This window comes from Doryrhamphus excisus, chromosome 15 (genome assembly GCF_030265055.1).
Source record: "Doryrhamphus excisus isolate RoL2022-K1 chromosome 15, RoL_Dexc_1.0, whole genome shotgun sequence".
NCBI lineage: Eukaryota > Metazoa > Chordata > Actinopteri > Syngnathiformes > Syngnathidae > Doryrhamphus > Doryrhamphus excisus.
Genome location: NC_080480.1, coordinates 5,571,056 through 5,591,262, shown reverse-complemented (window position 1 = coordinate 5,591,262; position 20,207 = coordinate 5,571,056). Strand labels below are relative to the sequence as shown.

Sequence of the window (20,207 nt, the reverse complement as noted above, 5' to 3'; positions counted from 1 at the left end):
AAAAACTTCTGTATGTGACGAATCAAATTAAATTAAATTAAATTAAATTAAATTAAATTAAATTAAATTAAATTAAATTAAATTAAATTAAATTAAATTAAATTAAATTAAATTAAATTAAATTAAATTAAATTAAATTATTGAACCAGTCATGATATGCTATATATATCACTATATTGACACTTACTATGGTACCCATTATGTCATTGGATGGTCATATCACCTCGTACTTCGGTACGTGACAAAAAAAAATTAAAATTAAAAAAATTAAAAAATTAAAAATAATTAAAAAAAAAAAAAAATTATATTAGGAAAGCAGGAAGTGAACAAATGTAACAGTTACTGATTGTAAAAGTACCAGATGGAGGGGTAGGTTAATAAGCTTTGCTTCTTCCTACTCCTTTTGAACATGTGGAACTGTGAACTGATTATGGGATGCATTCAATTGTAATCTGATGCATGTTCAAATGAAATTAAATCATTACCATAATACATATTAACCTCTACCCTTGCAAGGGCATGCTTTTACACATCCTGCATTAGCTGCATTGATCCTGTGTGAATAGAATAAATCTCCATCGGTGAAACTGCACAGCAGCAAAGACTGTAGACTGTAGACTGAAGTCCTGGCAGGAAAAGACCAAGACCCCTTCACAGCCCCTCAGTGGCAGTCAAAATGAATTCCTCTTGAAGTGAATGTTTGTTTACAAGCGAGCTCAAGGGAAGTTAATGTCACAGGTAGGCTTGATTGACTCCCTTGCACAGTTCAGGTAATCTCAAAGTGTTTTTTTTTTAATTATGATATCTCATATCAGTGGAGATACAGTTGTACCGTTATATACGCCTGGCACTTTTTGGGTCCTCATTACGGTTGATTATATTCATATTTGGCATGGAAAACCCGGCCAGCATCAGCACAAGGAGCCAAGGGAAGGATTAAGGACAGTCCGGACTTCGGATTTGGCGCTAAAGTCCACACGTATGACAAAAAAAAAATGTTCTGTCACGCTTTTTGAGAGCGTGTTGTTCAACGTTGTGTTCGAAGAACATTTGGTGGAAGCTTGCTTACGTGATGCCAAACAACAGCTGCAGGCTTCGCTCATTCTGGGCAAAGGCGATGGAAAACAGATTTCCCTCAACGTTTGTTGTCCATGAGACTCAACGCTTATTTTGTGTGTGGAAGTGGGGTCGCTCAGGGATATTACATGGACCGCCGTTCGTCTTGGATGATTCGGTAGTTTCCATGTCGAGTGTTTGTATGTGTGAATGTTGATATGGGAATGATGGGATAGAGACACTATGAGTCATTTGTTCGGTGGATAAGTGGCTTCCATGTTTTGTGTTTATAACACTCTGAACAGAATGGAGCCAATCCAAGTGTTCATTCTTGATGGAATATGTGAGTTTGTGTTTTCGGGTACATTCGCCTCCCACGGAACAGGTGTCCATTCCAAAAAAAAAAAAAAAAAAAAGAGAGAGACAGAGAAAAAGAGACTGAGGCCCAAATCCTGTGCACCTGTGTCTTATGAAGCAAAGGAATTTCTCCTCAGCTTAATCCTCCTGATGATGTTCAGCTCCATTCAGAGGAACTCCTCCTTAACGCCCCCCCCCGCTCCCTTCTTTTTTCTTTATACCCCCCCCACCTTTCTGTCAATTCTCCCTCTTGTCTGTCCCGTCTCCAGGGAATAGCTTCTGTTCTGCAGCGCAGGTCCGACAATGAAGAGTATGTGGAAGTCGGACGCCTCGGACCCTCGGACTACTTTGGTGAGTGGATGTGGGCTCTGTGTCCGATTCACCAAATCACACGTGATTTCAGTATTCAATAAAAAGCAGCACATGTAAATATGCTAAGAGGTTTTATGGATTTTATTGCATCTTATTATGTGCCGATTATTAATATCAACTTTGCTTTTTGCTCTTTTTTACAAATATTTTATTATTTTCATGTATATGTATTATTATATTATATTATATATATTATAATATATATTATTATATATTTATTTATTTATTTATTTTTTAATATTAACTTTTTATTTACTAATTTACAAAAATTTACTTCTCATGATATTATGACTTTATTGTCATAAAATCTAGACTTTATCCCCCTAGTATAACATCCAAAATCATTCTAAAAATGACCTCATCCTCATATTACAAGTTTATTTTCATAAAAAAAATAATTTTACTATTTTGGCTTTATTGTTGTAAAATTACAGCTGTTTTTTTGTTACATTCCTGTTTGTTTTTGTTTTTTTTGGTGAGGAATTTTCAAGTATTTCAAGTATTTCATCTTCATAATATTATGACTTTATTCCCATAATATTTTGACTTTATTCTTGTAATATTATAACTTTCGCCGCACCCTAAATTTCTTTTTTTCAAATTTTTGCTGATGTTTTTTTCAAAATTTTCAACTATTTATTCACTGATTTACGAAAATGTAATAGTCATAATATTATGACTTTATTGTCATAATATCTAGACTTTATCCCCCTAGTATAACATCCAAAATAATTTAAAAAAAAAAGTTCATTTTCGTTTTTTAAAATTATTTTATTATTTTGACTTTATTGTTGTAAAATTGTTCCATTTCCATTTGTTTTTATTTTTTGGTGGGGAATTTTCCAACTATTTCAAGTATTTCATCTTCAAAATATTATGACCCATAATATTTTTACTTTATTATTGTAATATTATAACTTTTGCTGCACCTTAAATTTCCATTTCTTGTTATGTATTTTACAACATATAATTAGAAAATATTTTCTAATATTTCTAATATTTCTATATCTGATGCATGTTCAAATGAAATAAAACCATTACCAATATTTCAAGTCTATGCCACTAAAATGATCAATATAATTACATAATATTGCAAGATTATGATAATGAATTTTTTTTTCTCAGCTGTTTTTTGTAAAAGCGATGAATTTCTCAAAGCCTCATCAAAATGATGATTTTCATAAAATGACTTCCACCCCTTCCAGGGGAAATCGCCCTGCTGCTGAACCGTCCCAGGGCGGCCACCGTGGTCGCCCGCGGCCCCCTCAAGTGCGTGAAGCTGGACAGGCCCCGCTTTGAGCGCGTGCTGGGGCCCTGCTCCGAAATCCTGAAGAGGAACATCCAGAGATACAACAGCTTCATCTCCCTCACAGTGTGACGTGGTCGGAAAGCCACACCAGGGATTGGGGGGGGGCGGTAGGGGTTTGTGGTGGGGGGGGTTGCAAGGGTTTTACATTTCCAACGTCAGGGTGCTCATTTCCTGCCTTTTTTTGTTTTCTTTGATTTTGCATCTTCTTTCTTTGATGGCGTGCACTTTGACTCGACCCGTGCTGTCACGTAGCTTTAACGTCAAAAAACGCCGAGGAGACGGTAGACTCCATTTTGTCTTGTTAACCAATCATACGCGGCGTGCCGGCTGTGTGGGATGCATGCCTCTCCCAGTGACTTTCATGCATTTACGTGCAGTGGGAGGAAGCCAGCACACCTTTTCCCTTTGCTTGCGGATTGTGGTTTGCCTTTTTTAATGGGGGGGGGCTTCAGACCTGCACGACACACATTCATGGAGGGGTGACGACGATATGGATTTCCAGCGCTACTTGAAGGAAAAGTACACTTTTTTATATTTTTTTTATTTTAGCCATCATCCACAATCTGTATGTGCGACATTAGCGTTAGCTGTGGCTAACTGCTTAAGGCATTGGGAGAGAGTAAGCTTAAGCTAGTCGCACTGCATTGTGGCAAGGTGTCACTACGCCACTAATGTAGTTCTTCAACCTAATGTTGTTAATAACAATAACTTTATCCCCCTAGTATAACATCCAAAATCATTCAAAAAGGAAGTTACACGTTTTCACTGATTTACGAAAATGTGAAAGTCATAATATTATGACTTTATTGTTATAATACTTTATCCCCATAGTATAACATCCAAAATAATTCCAAAAAAAAGTTCATTTTCATTTTAAAAAATTATTTTAATATTTTGACTTTATTGTTGTAAAATTACAGCTGTTTTTTTGTTCCATTCCCGTTTGTTTTTATTTTTTGGTGGGGAATTTTCCAACTATTTCAAGTATTTCATGTTCCTAATATTATGACTTTATTCCCATAATATTTTGACTTTATTCATGTAATATTATAACTTTCGCCCCATCCTAATTTTCTTTTTTTCAAATTTTTCAACTATTTATTCACTGATTTATGAAAATGTAAAAGTCATAATATTATGACTTTATTGTCATAATATCTAGACTTTATCCCCCTTGTATAACATCCAAAATAATTCCAAAAAAAGTTTATTCTGATTTTAAAAAATTATTTTAATATTTTGACTTTATTGTTGTAAAATTACAGCTGTTTTTTTTTTGTTCCATTCCCGTTTGTTTTTATTTTTTGGTGGGGAATTTTCCAACTATTTCAAGCATTTCATCTTCATAATATTATGACTTTATTCCCATAATATTTTGACTTAATTATTTTAATATTATAACTTTTGCCGCACCCTGATTTTGTATTTCTTGTTCTATTTATTGCAATTTAGAACATATTTTCTAATATATTTTCTGATATTTTTCTAATATTTCAAGTCAATAGCAATGTTGCTTGGTTAGCATGCAGCTCACATGATGGAAGCAGAGCCTTGCTGGTGGAATAGGTGTGTCCCATTATGCGCATTCTTAGCTGCCTATTTTTAGAGCATGTCTCACTATATGTACTTATAATATTGCACATTTTTTTTTCTCAGAAAAAGTTTTTTTTCTTGATAGAATACAAACTTTTGACTTTATGGTCTTTATCTCCAAGGCGTCTAATATGTAATGTAGCTCTGATGTATACGCGTTCTTGATCCTATCCATCCTGGTCACTCCCAATGAGAAAAATCTTTAAAAAAAAAATTTCATATTTTCTCCTGGCAAAATAAGTATTTATCAGGACAAAATATTAAAAAAAAAAAAAAGTGTACTTTTCCTTGAAGTGTGATTTGATCCATTTATGGCGGAAGTCTTCTCTTGCGGTTGAGGCGGTGGCGTGGGATCGTCGTGGGATATTTGGGTCCAGACCGCCACACGCCCGTACACACGCACATGTCTCAGGATTTTCCAACACGCAACATCTGATCCTTGCCGTCGCTTGTTTCTTTTTTTTTTTGCTGGCCCAACGCTTTTGCAGCATTTTGCTAGTAATGTTGCGCAGTTTGATTCCGCTCTTTGAAGTAATATAAAATAAGAGAATATATATATATATACGCTTTCTTTGCTGTACTATCATCTGTCTCATCCCAAGCAGCTGATGCGATGATGTGAAATGAAAACTTGTTTTCTGTAGCGATTCTTTTCAACAATCAAAGCATCTTAAGCCAATAATAAAGATCAAGCCTCTACAGCGTCTTGCATTTATTCATACTAACATCACTTTTTACATCTTTTTATTATTCTTTTTATTATTCTTTTATTATTATTATTTTGTTATTATTATTATTTTATTATTATTCTCCTAAGATTATAATTTTTCTACTTCTATCTAGTAATTATAATTTATTTCCGGAATATTTTCACTTAATTCTCCTAACATTTCAACTTTTTCTGTGACCTAATTCTTCCAAAATGACAACTTTATTCAGTGTTTTACTTCATTTGTTATGTCCTACAGGTGCCCCCCCCCAATACATCCAGCCCCTCCCTCCCGCCTGTCCCTCCTGCACTAAGCAAAGTGTCAATCATCCATCGGGCCTCCTCCCAGCCGGTTTTTCAGCGCAGCCACACAGCTTTGACACATTCCTCCCCATCTTAATGCCCACTAAATCAACTGAGGAATGTCCCCCCCCCCCTCACTAACCCCCCCGTCCGCACTCACACACACACATCATATACATTCATCAATGAGGTGTGTTTTATTCTCCTTTGCATGTTCTACTAACATTGTAACCTGACTCACTTCTCCTATTGTGTCGTTTAGCTAAAAGAAAGGAGTCTCCATACTTCCATCATTCCGGTGTCCCAACAATTCCCAAATCCCAGGTACAGGACAGGATCTTTGTTTGCGTTATTAGGCAAAGAGTCTGCACTCTACACGGCTTTTGTTGTGAGTGCTTTTAAATATGCTCATAAGCATCTTAAAGTACACTCACGGCAGGGAGGAGATTTATCCCAGCATGGGAAACTTTCATGTAACCTTTGCCAAAATATGTCAGGATAAGATGGCTGGGAGTCATTTGGTGTGTGCGTGTGCGTGTGCACGTGCGTGTGTGTTGGATTTGTTCTCAGGAGAGGATGTTTTATTTGCTGCAACATTTTTTTTTTACATCTATGAATGTCGCCCAAGGTCGTTCTCATGGTGTGCACCGTGTTCCCGCGTATCCACAGATGCAGACTAATTAAAAGGCCCGCCAAGGGTGGGCGGCCGCCTGCATCCAGTCCAAGCGTTTCCCTTCTTTGGGGGTCTCAGAAAATGCAACAGCAACTACCAAAACAAGCCAAACCAAAGACAATGAAGCCACAAAAGAAAGAGCACACACCTGAACTAAATAAGGAGGATGAAATTAGGGGCAGGTGCGTCAAATAAGCAGAAACAAGAAAGGAAGTAGTTCCAAAATAAGGGCACGGAAACCGGAACAGAGGAAAAAAAGGAACTAAAAAAGATGTCACGAGGGGGTAACGCCCACATCATGACACTTATGATTGTAAAGTCATAGTTGTATGAGAAAAAGTTGTAATATTTCAAATTTTAGAGCTCCTACAAAGAGAAGGTCATCATATGGTTCAAAGTTAAAGTTTGACTTTTACTATATTATAGTGGGAAAAGTAATCTTACAAAAAATGTAATAAAATGTTTGTATTTTACTATATAATATTATATAAAATATATATAAAATATTATATATTTTTATTTTATTTTATTGAATAGAATAAAATGATGAAATGATGGGGAAATAAAATGTTCAGTAGTGCAGAAAAGTTATTATAGGAGGTTAAAGTTATAGGAGAAATGAGTTCTAATTTTATGAGAATATGAGAAATATGACCTTGCAAGAAGTGTTAAAAAAATAAAATATATCTTATATTTATTCTTGTCATTATTTAGTTTGATATTACTGAAGAAAGTTGTAATATTACAATAAAACATTGGAATTGTACAAGAATAAAATGATGAAATGATATGGAAATAAAATGTTCAGTAGCATACATAGTTATAATAATATTAGCAGAAAAGTTATTATACAAAAAAATATCACTCTTAGGAGAAATTAGTTCTAACAACTGAAGAAAGTTGTAATATTACAATAAAAACTTACGATTTTACCATAATAAAGTTCAGCAGTATTGCAGAAAAAAGAAATTTCACAAAAAATATGGAGACGATATTTGTCAATCCTGATTTTCCATATTTCCCCCCCAAATACTCCTTCATAGTGCCCCTAGTCTTTGGATCCGAATCCCAAGAGGGTCCGTCTCCTCTCGGCCTTAATCACGACCCCGCGGGGTCAGAGGTCGCCACCCGGCCTGGTCACAGGTGAATGAGCAACACTGAGGCTGATGGGATTGAAAGGTTAGGGATGGGAGGGGGGGTGTCGATGCTGAGGTCACGGGGTGGGCTAGAAATGGAGTCCAAAACCGGGTCAGAAGATCATCACAAGGTCCGGCTCAGTGGACTTCCACCTCTCTAATGGTCACCGCCAAAGCACTTGGTGCACTTGGTTAGCTGTATGAGCATCGGTCCGAGTCCCGACATCCAAACAAATAACAGTTTGCTTGCTAAATAATACTTTGAAATGGCCCCCAATGGTAAGCTAATGTTGGTGAGAAGACGCATTTATCCAAGAGGAGAATGAGGGCGGCAAGAAAAAGAGCCAAGGGGAGACTATGGAGTGTCACGATGGATGTAAGCTTTTTAACCCTAAGGAGAGTCCAAAAATGGGGCAGTGCAGCCAAGTGGAGACTGTGGACAATATGAGTCAGAAGACGCATTTATCCAAGAGGAGAATGAGGGCGGCAAGAAAAAAAGCCAAGGGGAGACTATGGACTGTCATGATGGATGTAAGCTTTTTAACCTTAAGGAGAGTCCAAAATGGGGCAGTGCAGCCAAGTGGAGACTGTGGGCAATACAAGTCAGAAGACGCATTTATCCAAGAGGAGAATGAGGGCGACAAGAAAAGGAGCCAAGGGGAGACTATGGAGTGTCATGATGGATGTAAGCTTTTTAACCCTAAGGAGAGTCCAAAATGGGGCAGTGCAGCCAAGTGGAGACTGTGGGCAATAAGGGTCAGAAACTCATTTATCCAAAAAAGAGAATGAAAGCGGCAAGAAAAAGAGCCAAGGGGAGACTATGGAGTTTCATGATGGATGTAAGCTTTTTAACCCTAAGGAGAGTTGAGGGTGAGGGCAGCACCAAAATGGGGCAGTGCAGCCTAGTGGAGACTGTGGGCAATACAAGTTCATCCATCATCCATCCATCCATTCATCCATTTTCCTCCGCTTATCCGGCAATAAGCCACCATGGCCCATATTTCCATATGAAGAGTATGACAAAATGGGGCAGTGCAGCCAAGTGGAGACTGTGGGCAATACAAGTCAGAAGACGCATTTATCCAAGAGGAGAATGAGGGCGGCAAGAAAAAGAGCCAAGGGGAGACTATGGAGTGTCATGACGGATGCAAACGTTTTAACCCTACGGAGAGTTGAGGGCGAGGGCAGCACCAAAAAGGGGCAGTGCAGCCAAGTGGAGACTGTGGGCACTACGTCAGCATCCAGGATAAGCTAATACCATATGAAATGGTACGCAACCATCGGGCTGCCTCGGAGAAAGTGAAACAGGGAACGAGATAGCATCTGTTTGTTATTCTGCTTTTCTTTCCCAAGCTTGTTATTGTTAGTCATTTCCTGTCCGTGTTTGCTAATGCGGACATTTTAGCAACTTTGACACCGGCCTGACAACTAGCTTCAGTTTTGGACACACTTGCAAAGCCACAAACATAAGTCCGAGGGGGGCGGGGCAGAGGGGGGATGACTAGCATTTTTCTGAGCGCACATGACTCTGTCCTCCCCTGCCCACGTTGATCCGAATCCAAACACAATCCATCTCCTCTTCAGGCCGCCTCCCTGGGGAGGAAGCTGGGCATTGTCTCAATGATTCCATGTTGTCAGTGCCTCCTCCTTCTCCTCCTCCTCCTCCTCGGAGGGGCTGGTCTGAGTGCATCATAAAAGTAGTTGAAATCCGCGCTAATCACATTAGGGAGATGAAGGAATGTAATGAGGCAAAAGTCCCTGTTGGACTATTTGGGAAACGCTCCCAGATGCCGACGCAGATAAATGCTAATAGCTGTGGGAGGCTCTTGTCGTTCCCAAACTGGCACACCGCGTCTTTTGTTGCATGTATTTAATTAGCCGCTTCTCAAACCCCCCCCCCCCGGGTGGCGGGTGCCACGTTATCCTCCACGATAGAGCACACACTCGGCACAGGTGTGCAAAGTCACAAGTCAGTGGCTTGTCAAGTGCTTCCTGATTACCACGCCACCTGAAGGCATCTTCTTCCGGAAAAGGCCGAGGCGGGTTGTCCACCGTCTCCGTTAAAGCCTGCAGGAATGTGTGGATTTGAAGGAGGGATGAAACCAGAGAGCACTCTCGTTGATGCTTAAGCCCATAATGGAGGCACTTCCTGTTGATAATCAGTGTGTTGTGATCTCCAGCCCCCCCCCCCCGCCTCGGGATTTTGACACTTCATTTTAAATCCTCGGAGAAGGGGAGGAGTGTTTGTTGTTATGGTTGTGGTCTGGGTGCCATAATGACTGAATTAAAGTGGCATCAAAGGCATGCCCCCCCCCCATCTTTAAACACATGAATGCAACATTTGGCCACAATGAATGGATGGAGGACTGGGGGTCCTAGGGTGTCCTGGAAAACTTGTGGACTGGTGCCATGCAGTTTTTCATTTAAGGCACAGAAAAAAAATAATACATAAAAAAATTCCTGAAACTTCCAGTATCAGGGTCGGATTATTTGTCACCATCCATGCTATGAAATGGATCCTTTGATGGTACCACTGCCATCAAATACCAAGTATTAGCACCGTTGCGGTAAAACGGACCCATAAAGTGGGTCAGGATCATGGCCCCGTGAGGTAAGTCCAAAACCCCGTCATAGTTTAACCTGAGCCCAATTGGACCCGAGGGCTGAATGAATGTGGAAAGGACTCATTTGTTGGTTTAGTTTCTGACACGTATCCCAGCTGACTCATTGGGCAAGAGGCGGGGTACACCCTGGACAAGAATCCAACCTCCGGGAAGACCCGGGACACATTGGAAATTGGCTGGGAGGAGCAGGATGAAGAACACGGACAAGGTTTTTAAGCATTATTATTTGAAAATATTGGTTGGGCTGTGGTGGGCTCTCGGCCATCAGTTTACATGTTCTCCCCGTGCATGCGTGGGTTTCCTCCGGGTACTCCGGTTTCCTCCCACATTCCAAAAACATGCTAGGTTAATTGGTGACTCCAAATTGTCCATAGGTATGAATGTGAGTGTGAATGGTTGTTTGTCTATATGTACCCTATGATTGGCTGGCCACCAGTCCAGGGTGTACGCCGCCTCTCGCCCCAAAGACAGCTGGGATAGGCTCCAGCATCCCCTGAGACCCTCGTGGGGATAAGTGGTAGAAAATGAATGAATGAGTAAAATTAATGGGCTGCACAGTGGACGAGTGGTTAGCACATAGACCTCACAGCTAAGAGACCCGAGTTCAATTCCATGAGTTTTTCTCCTGGGACTCCAGTTTCCTCCCACATTCCAAAAACATGCTAGGTTAATTAGCGACTCCAAATTGTCCATAGGTATGAATGAGTGTGAATGGTTGTTTGTCTATATGTTCCCTGTGATTGGCTGGCGATTAGTCCAGGGTGTACCCCGCCTCTCGCCCAAAGACAGCTGGGATAGGCTCCAGCACCCCCCGCAACCCTCGTGAGGATAAGCAATAGAAAATGAATGAATGAATGAATGTAACTTAAACCAGGCTGCATGGTCGACACGTGTTTAGCGAGCAGGCCTCACAGCTAGGAGACCCGTGTTCAATTCCACCCTCGGCCATCTCTGGGTTTTCTCCGGGTACTCCGGTTTCCTCCCACATTCCAAAAACATGCTAGGTTAATTAGCGACTCCAAATTGTCCATAGGTATGAATGTGAGTGTGAATGGTTGTTTGTCTATATGTGCCCTGTGATTGGCTGGCCACCAGTGCAGGGTGGAATAGGCTCCAGCACCCTCCGTGAACCTTGTGAGGATAAGTGATAGAAAATGAATGAATGGCTTTATATTTGGACTTTATTGTTGTTTTTTTCTATTTCTGCTGGTGGGCTGCTCTCGCCCGAAGACAGCTGGGATAGGCTCCAGCACCCCCCAACCCTCGTGAGAATAAGCGGCAGAAAATGATAGTTTTCCATTATAAAGTATTGCTACAGAAGTATAGCCTTCATTTTATATGAGATTATCTCCTCAACATGGCTAATCTGCTTCACTGCAAAGGTCCCTTAATCTCACCCATTCTTTTTCACTTTCACTTTTTCCACCCCTCTCCACCTCAAGTGATAAATGTGTCTCAAGTCAAGCAGAGGAATCCCACAGAGCCCCCCCCCCCCCCTCCCCAGATGTACATCATCACCATCATGGGCACCAGCAAGCACAGAAAGGTAAATGAAAAGTGAAAAGAAAGCCCCTTCCTGACATGTCAATTGGTGTCATTATGAGGGTTTAGTCCCTTAATGCATCTCTGAAGACAGCATGTAATCATACCCCCCCCGTCCCCGTCCCCGTTCCCCCCCTCAGTATCTCAACATTCTTACTTAGTAGAACTTGAATGTAGCTTGTCTTTAAAGGCTAATGTTGATGTATGGCTAATGTTGATGCATAACAAAACAAACTCCATGTTTATTATTATTATCTGCATCCTTGTATATACAGTATGCGTCCCAATTTCACATCCCAATGCATGAAGCCCCCCCCCCTTCACTCATTGGTTTATATTTGTGCCACGATACAGTCTTAATTTCTACATCCAAGTCACACAAGGTGGGGGACGTAGTGGGAGTTCCCAGTGGGGGCGGTCAGGTCAGACCACCGCAGAGTCGGGGAGACCTCGGTCTTCCTCCTCGCCCCGGTTCCCAGCGTTCCCGACATGGCACACATGTGGAAAAGGTCAGGTCTTGATAGACAACAGAGCACCGCCAATTACTCCGCTATTTCTTTGACTTGCTGGAAGTCCCCCGTTTTCTTTTCTCTGTGTGTGTGTGGACTTTTTTTTCATTCATAAAGAATAAAGAAGCAGTGTTCAAGGGGGGGGGGGGGGGGGGGGGGTGAGATGGTGGGGGTCCGCATGTAAGGACTTGCGCAGGGATTGGAGATTGTCGTGTGTTCATTTGTGGAAATCGGAGAAGGTGCATAAGAGTGTGCAGGTGTGTGTGTGTTGACATTATATACAGTCCGTGCCTGAGCGTATTAGACAATTCAAGCGTGGAATAACATAACATTCCCAATCCCGTTCTAGATCAACTCATTCCGCTAAATCACCTTCAGCTTCTTCATTTCTGAGGTGCCTTATGTTCCCTGAGGTAGGGGTGGGGTCATGCTCAGCTTCACAATGTTAATGTACCCCCGACCCCATCAATGAACCGCGGCTCCCCAATACCGGGTGGCACTCATGCAGCCACAGACCGACACGACCACCACCGTGCTGGACTGTAGGAAGGACGCAATTATATCCATACTGACTCATTTTCATTGGCTCATCAATTGATGCTGCTGTACCCTGACTACACCACAGCATAGTCACCTTTCATTGCTCACGGAAAAGTCAACCACTTCATGGACTCCTCATTTAGAGTTCGCATATGCACAAAGAACGGATTCGAACAATGGAACAGGGACTCTTTGGTCCCATTAAAATAACCAATTATCTAAGAGAAATATGATCTCATGAAGAACTATATTTGAAACACTTATATGCTAGGACTACGTTAAAAAGCCATAGCATTTCAGTATGTGGAATCAAACTATGGAATGGATTGAGTAAGGAACTCAAACAATGCACAACGATGAGCCAATTCAAGAAACAATACAAGCAGTTGATGTTTGCTAAATACAAGGATGAAGAGTCTTGAACCAGTCATGATGCTATGCTATATATATCACTATATTGACACTTACTATGGTAATAAAATAAAATAAAATAAAATAAAATAAAATAAAATAAAATAAAATAAAATAAAATAAAATAAAATAAAATAAAATAAAATAAAATAAAATAAAATAAAATAAAATAAAATAAAATAAAATAAAATAAAATAAAATAAAATAAAATAAAATAAAGAAAGCAGGAAGTAAATAAATGTAACAGTTACTGATTGTAAAAGTACCAGATGGAGGGGTAGGATTTAATAAGCTTTGCTTCTTCCTACTCCTTTTGGACATGTGGAACTGTGAACTGATTATGGGATGCATTCAATTGTAATCTGATGCATGTTCAAATGAAATTAAACCATTACCATTTCTGTTCGTATTAGTGCTCTGCACTGGACTCAAACTCGGGGACTTTGGCCAAAAGACTGTTGACCCATGTGATCAACCCATTTATAGGGTGGGATAGGGTGCCTATCCCAGCTGTCTTTGGGGCAAGAGGTGGGGTACACCCTGGACTGGTGGCCAGCCAATCACAGGGCACATATAGACAAACAACCATTCACACTCACATTCATACCTATGGACAATTTGGAGTTGCCAATTAACCTAGCATGTTTTTGGAATGTGGGCGGAAACCGGAGTACCCGGACAGAACCCACGCATGCACAGGGGTTCAATTCCGAGGGTGGAATTGAACCCTTAGTCTCCTAGCTGTGAGGTCTGCACGCTAACCAATCGACCGCCATGCAGCCGAGATTATGTGTTGTTTTGTAAAAAACCTCTGAAGCAACGGTGGGCAAACTACGGCCCGGGGACCACATGCGGGCTACCAAGCGTTTGAATCCGGCACTCCAGTTGCTTTGTAAGTATTTCAACTTTTAAATTTCAAAAAATTAAATTTGCTGTGGTGTGATGTTTAAAGTGCTCCTGGAAAAAAGGGACATGAGAACACATAGCTGATGGTATGACACTTTTACACATAAAATTAGACGATTAGATGGACAATTTGGAGTCGCCAATTAACCTAGCATGTTTTTGGAATGTGGGAGGAAACCGGAGTACCCGGAGAAAACCCACGCATGCACAGGGGTTCAATTCCGAGGGTGGAATGGAATGGAACCCTGGTCTCCTAGCTGTGAATCGACCGCCGTGTAGCCGAGATTATGTGTTGCTTTGTAAAAACCTCTGAAGCAGCGGTGGGCAAACTACGGCCCCGGGGGCCACATGCGGCCTACCAAGCGTGAATCCGGCACTCCAGTTGTTTTCCAAGTATTTCAACTTTTACATTTCAAAAAATTCACAATTTGGTGTCGCCAATTAACCTAGCATGTTTTTGGAATGTGGGAGGAAACCAAATTAATCAACCTATAGCTAGCAAAAAAAAAAACCTACCAACTAATCAGACCAAGTCCTTTTTGAACCAAGCAGCCTGGATCTATCATGTTTCCTCTGTGGTTGAGAGTTCAACTCTGACCCACACAATGAACAGTCAAACCCTGGAACCCCACGTGAGCCGATTCCCGCGAAAGCCTCGAACAAACTGAACAAACATGCCCACGCTTTGGCTAGCTTCTAACGACTTCCCAGTCATTTCTCTCTTTGGTGCCATTTCTCCCTCGCACCACATCTCCACTTCCCTCAGGATGACCTTTTGGAGGAGAGCGTGAGGAGAGTGTCCGTGGTGTGGTACAGGATATTGAACACGAAGATCATCAGACTGAGACAGAGTTCTTTGTTGTGTCAAACACTCTATGGGTGTTTACGTTTTTTCTACGTCTTTCGTACGTATTGTTGGCATCAGGTTAGGGCAAAGTACTGCACAGTCTTACAAACATCTCCATCATCTGTTATGAGTCCATGACTTGTGGTAAAGAAATACTACCTGGTGGTATTACGAGACTCCGCAGTTGCTAAGCATGTAGCCGAATCCCTGCTAGTAAGCATCCCCATAAAAACAACAACAAACCAAAACAAAAAAAAAAAGTAGCTGATTCTTGGAGCGCTTACAAGGGCGGCTGCCGTCTTTGGCTTCCCCGTGACTCCTTCGCGTTCAGGTGAGAGTCGCGGTGACTCCCGTGTATCTGCACTCGTTTGTTTGTGTGTATAAAAAAAGGTTGCCCGGGATATGCACTCTGCTCTGGATATATTCCAGGACTGGGACTATATCGCAACCAGCTATTGGAATCCACCTTTGCTCCTGGACAATTTCACCTGACTGTGTATATGTGTGTGTGTGTGTGTGTGTGTGTATGAGTAAGCCAACCATAAATGTAAACGTGGCTTCTAAAAGGCCCCCATCACAAGACAAGCTCTTGTTAAATGACACATTAAAGAGCCCAAGGCAAAAGCCACTAATGGCTCCCGCTGTGTCATCACGGGCGTAGATGAGTGAGTTGAGGTTTAAGGAGAACAAAGCCTGTGGAGGAAGATCAGTCGCAGTAGTGACCTGCGTCTTTAGACCGTGACTCATGCAGCACACCGTGTGTGTGTGTGTGTGTGTGTTTGTTTGTTCATCGCAAGGCAATCCATGCGGTTTTTCGACATTACAAGGTGCGATAGAACGAGGATTCCCTGATGTGCTCGCAGGAATGTGCTGCTATCAGTTCATAAAGTTTCTATGATCTTTTTTTTATGATTGCGTCTTACTAAAGCATAACTAGCTTTGTTGGTGACGATCATTGGGACGTCTTATATTACGTGACAACAACTTGGACTCGTTTCCGGTGAGGGTTTGATTGCAGGATTGGGCAGGATCTGCTGGACGAAACATCGGAGAAGGTTGCTTACCCTGTGACGCGACCTCAGATCAGGTGAAGATGGATGGATGGTTGGATGGATATCAGGATAGTTTTTGTGACTCCAATTGTGACATTAGCCATGTTTACATGATTCCGAATGGAATGTTTCCGAATGACCTTTCCGAAAACAATGGTATACATGGAAAGGAATATTCCAATCTCTTGTCTAAGTGTACCGCTAAATCAGAGGAGGTTGCTGCCCCTTCGACTCAACCTCAGATGAAGATACAGATGGATGGATGGTTGGATGGATGGATATCAGGATAGTTTGCTCCAATTGTGACATTAGCCACGTTTACATGATTCCGAATGGAATCCTACCGAATGACCTTTCCGAAAACAATGGTATACATGGAAAGGAATATTCCAATCTCTTGTCTAAATGCGCCGCTACATTGGAGGAGGTTGCTGCCCCTTCGACCTAACCTCAGATGAAGATGGATGGATGGTTGGATGGATGGATATCAGGATAGTTTGCTCCAATTGTGACATTAGCCACGTTTACATGATTCCGAATGGAATCTTTCCGAATGACCTTTCCGAAAACAATGGTATACATGTAAAGGAATATTCCAATCTCCTGTCTACATGCTATAATCAACCAGAATAGTCAACGGGACATGCACGGTAAAACGTAAACATCAACATCATGTGATACCGACTTCCAATCTCTTGTCTAAATGTGCCGCTACATCGGAGGAGGTTGCTGCCCCTTCGACCCAACCTCAGATGAAGAGGAAGTTGGATGGATGGATGGATGTATGGATGTATGGATGGTTGGATGGTTGGATGGATGGATGGATGGATGGTTGGATCGATGGATATCAGGATAGTTTGCTCCAATTGTGACATTAGCCACGTTTACATGATTCCGAATGGAATCTTTCCGAATGACCTTTCCGAAAACAATGGTATACATGGAGAGGAATATTCCAATCTCTTGTCTAAATGCGCCGCTACATCGGAGGAGGTTGCTGCCCCTTCGACCCAACCTCAGATGAAGATGAAGATGGATGGATATCAGGATAGTTTGCTCCAATTGTGAAATTACCAAGTTTACATGATTCCGAATGGATTCTTTCTGAATGACCTTTCCGAAAACAATGGTATAATGGAAAGGAATATTCCAATCTCCTGTCTACATGCGCCGCTATAATCAACCAGAATAGTCAATGGTGCATGCGCGGTAAAATGTAAACACCAACATCACGTGATACCGACTTTTCCGAGTTTTTCTTTCACTTGTTGGAATAACTTCATATTGCCAGTTTTTTGTTCGTCCGGTCTTGGAATTTCGTTTGGATCAAAAACAGGGCAGTCGATTGGTTAGATTCTGTTCCACAGATGGCGCTAATGCACACGAAAGCTGCTTGCCAACCGCCAATAAACAACAGAAGAAGAAAAACACCACGAAGAAGAACGCAGTCTGACAACTTTCCGTTTAAGCAGGTACAAGATACCTCAATCGAATTGGGAAAAGGAATATTACATCCCTGTGAATCCGATTATATATTCATTCGGATTGGCACTTTTCCTTCGGAATGAGGTATACAAAGGTGACATTCTTTCCGTTTGAGCAAATAACGCTAGGAAATGTGAAGCTAATATAGAGTTTGTCACATTATCAGGACAAAGTCAGTTTCCGACAATTCTATGCTTTCCAAGTCTGTGGGAACAGTTTTGGGAACTATGATTCCATTTTGGATCGCCATCAAAACAACAACTGCAGTTAACTTTTTACGCCTACTGAGTCATCCAAGGCAACTCTTATATATCACGTTCTTATACCTTACCTCAGAACCCCCCCATAAGCCCCTTTCACTACACCCCCATGCTCCCGTCATGAGGAACGATATGTGTGGCCTGGAGGAGAACATGGAGTCATCACCACTTCACTCCTTCTCTGCTGGGCCTTAATGGCTGAATTTACGGTGCTGCAGCATCAATAAAAGACATTTTATAGGGTTAAAAATGTTGTTAGGCGCACTGTTGCCCGTAAACATGTTGCCTGTAAGCTCATGAAGAAGTCAGCGAGGGGGGGGGGGGGGGGGGGGGGAGTACAGTTTGTAAAACTACCCACTTGCAAAGCAGCCCCCACCTTTTTTCCCCCTTTCCACGCCGAACAATCCCTCGCTCCTCTTCCTTTTCCCACCGGGATGTGAAGTGACTCATCATGGCATGTCACAGACCGGGAGGCTGACCAGTGACATCACCATGACGACGCCGCCTGGCACAATGGACCAGTCAGTTTTATTGCATCAACTCCCGTGTGTGTGTTATGGAGACCCCTCGGGTTACTCTCGGACGGACAAGATGGCAGGTAGACCACCTGGTCAGGTGACCTTATGCCTCCCCACCGCTGATTGTCACCTCTGGCCGCGTGCGCATCACGTCTGTGCGTCTCACCTCCTGCAGGTATGTTGTCTTTTATCACCCCTCCGCACTCCCTAAGGGGCTCCTCCGCCCGGACCTCCCAGTTTCTGGTCCGCTCCTGACAAGTTAGGACCAGTTAAACTGTTAACCTGCCGTTAACTAGTTGTTTCCTGCCCCCACAAGTCCACACCAGTCCACTGTGGACGTGAATTGGTGAATTGTTATTCATGCCCTTGTGTTACTACACCAGCATCATCATCATCATCAAGTCTTATAGTCAGGCTTTAGACTGTAGGGGTGGGCAAACTTTATGACTCATGGGCCGCTTTGAGTTAACAAAATTGTCTGGGGGGGGCCAGAATATAAATTTAACACACACACACACACTGATTTACGCTTGAATTATTAGTCTAATTAAATCTGTAAAAGTGTCATACAACTAATTTAATTTTTTGAAATTTAAAAGTTTAAATACTTAGAAAGCAACTGGCAGGCCGGACTCAAACGCTTGGTGGGCCGCATGTGGCCCCCGGGCTGTAGTTAGCCCACTTCTGCTTTAGAGGTTTTTACAAAGCAACACATAATCCCGGCTGCACAGCGGTCGATTGGTTAGCGTGCAGACCTCACAGCTAGGAGACTAGGGTCTAGGTACTAGGGACTAATTCCAAGGGTGGAATTGAACCCCTGTGCATGCGTGGGTTTTCTCCGGGTACTCTGGTTTCCTCCCACATTCCAAAAACATGCTAGGTTAATTAGCGAATCCAAATTGTACATAGGTATGAATATGAGTGTGAATGGTTGTTTGTCTATATGTACCCTGTGATTGGCTGGCCACCAGTCCAGGGTGTACCCCGCCTGTCGCCCAAAGACAGCTGGGATAGGCTCCAGTACCCCCGCAACCCTCATGAGGATAAGCGGTAGAAAATGAATGACTGATAAAATACTTAGAAAGCAACTGGAGGGCCGGATTCAAATGCTTGGTAGGCCGCATGTCGCCCCCCGGCCGTAGTTTGCCCACCCCTGATTTAGAGGTTTTTACAAAGCAACACATAATCCCTAAGTGAGTCAAAGCTTTTCTTCCCGTCACATACACCCAATGACAAACAAGGTCTGAACAAGACTGGTCGTCTTATATTTGGGTTTATTTGGGTTAGCGCTCAGACCTCACAGCTAGGAGACCAGGGTTCAATTCCACCCTCAGAATTGAACCCCCGTGCAAGCAAGGGTTTTTCCGGGTACTCGGGTTTCCTCCCACATTCCAAAAACATGCTAGGTTAATTAGCGAATCCAAATTGTCCATAAGTATGAATGTGAGTGTGAATGGTTGTTTGTCTATATGTGCCCTGTGATTGGCTGGCCACCAGTCCAGGGTCGCCCAAAGACAGCTGGGATAGGCTCCAGCACCCACCGTGACCCTCGTGAGGATAAGCGGTAGAAAATGAATGAATAATAAAATACTTAGAAAACAACTGGCGGGCCGGATTCAAACACTTGGTGGGCCACATGTGGCCCCCGGGCCGTAGTTTGCCCACCCCTGCTTTAGAGTTTTTGTTTTTTTTTACAAAGCAACACATAATCCCTAAGTGAGTCAGAGCTTTTCCTCCCGTCACATACACCCAATGACAAACAAGGTCTGAACAAGACTGGTTGTCTTATATTTGGGTATTTTCTATGCCGCTTATCCTCACTGGGGATATTTAACTTAACTGTCAATGTGATTATATGACTTTGTGTATAGATATATATCATATAGAGTAGAGTATGCATGTAGGTTCACATATCCTGCATGGATTATTCCATTTGTGCAGGTGTGCCTGACAGAGTGGCTTCAGTGGAACCCTTAAGGGCTTCATCTTTTCACTCTTGCATACA

The 20,207-nt window shown here is 42.0% G+C and overlaps 1 protein-coding gene across 4 annotated transcripts in view; it reads left to right on the top strand.

The window, feature by feature from the left end:
• prkar1b (protein kinase, cAMP-dependent, regulatory, type I, beta) overlaps positions 1 to 5,237 on the top strand; it is a 60,554-nt gene extending 55,317 nt beyond the window's left edge. For all 4 annotated transcript variants that reach the window (XM_058048357.1, XM_058048354.1, XM_058048355.1 and 1 more), the window contains 2 exons: positions 1,683 to 1,764; positions 2,991 to 5,237. In XM_058048357.1, the coding sequence (XP_057904340.1) occupies positions 1,683 to 1,764; positions 2,991 to 3,163 (255 nt within the window). In that variant the 3' untranslated portion in view covers positions 3,164 to 5,237. The remainder of the gene's footprint in view (positions 1 to 1,682; positions 1,765 to 2,990) is intronic.
• Positions 5,238 to 20,207: the final 14,970 nt, after the last annotated feature.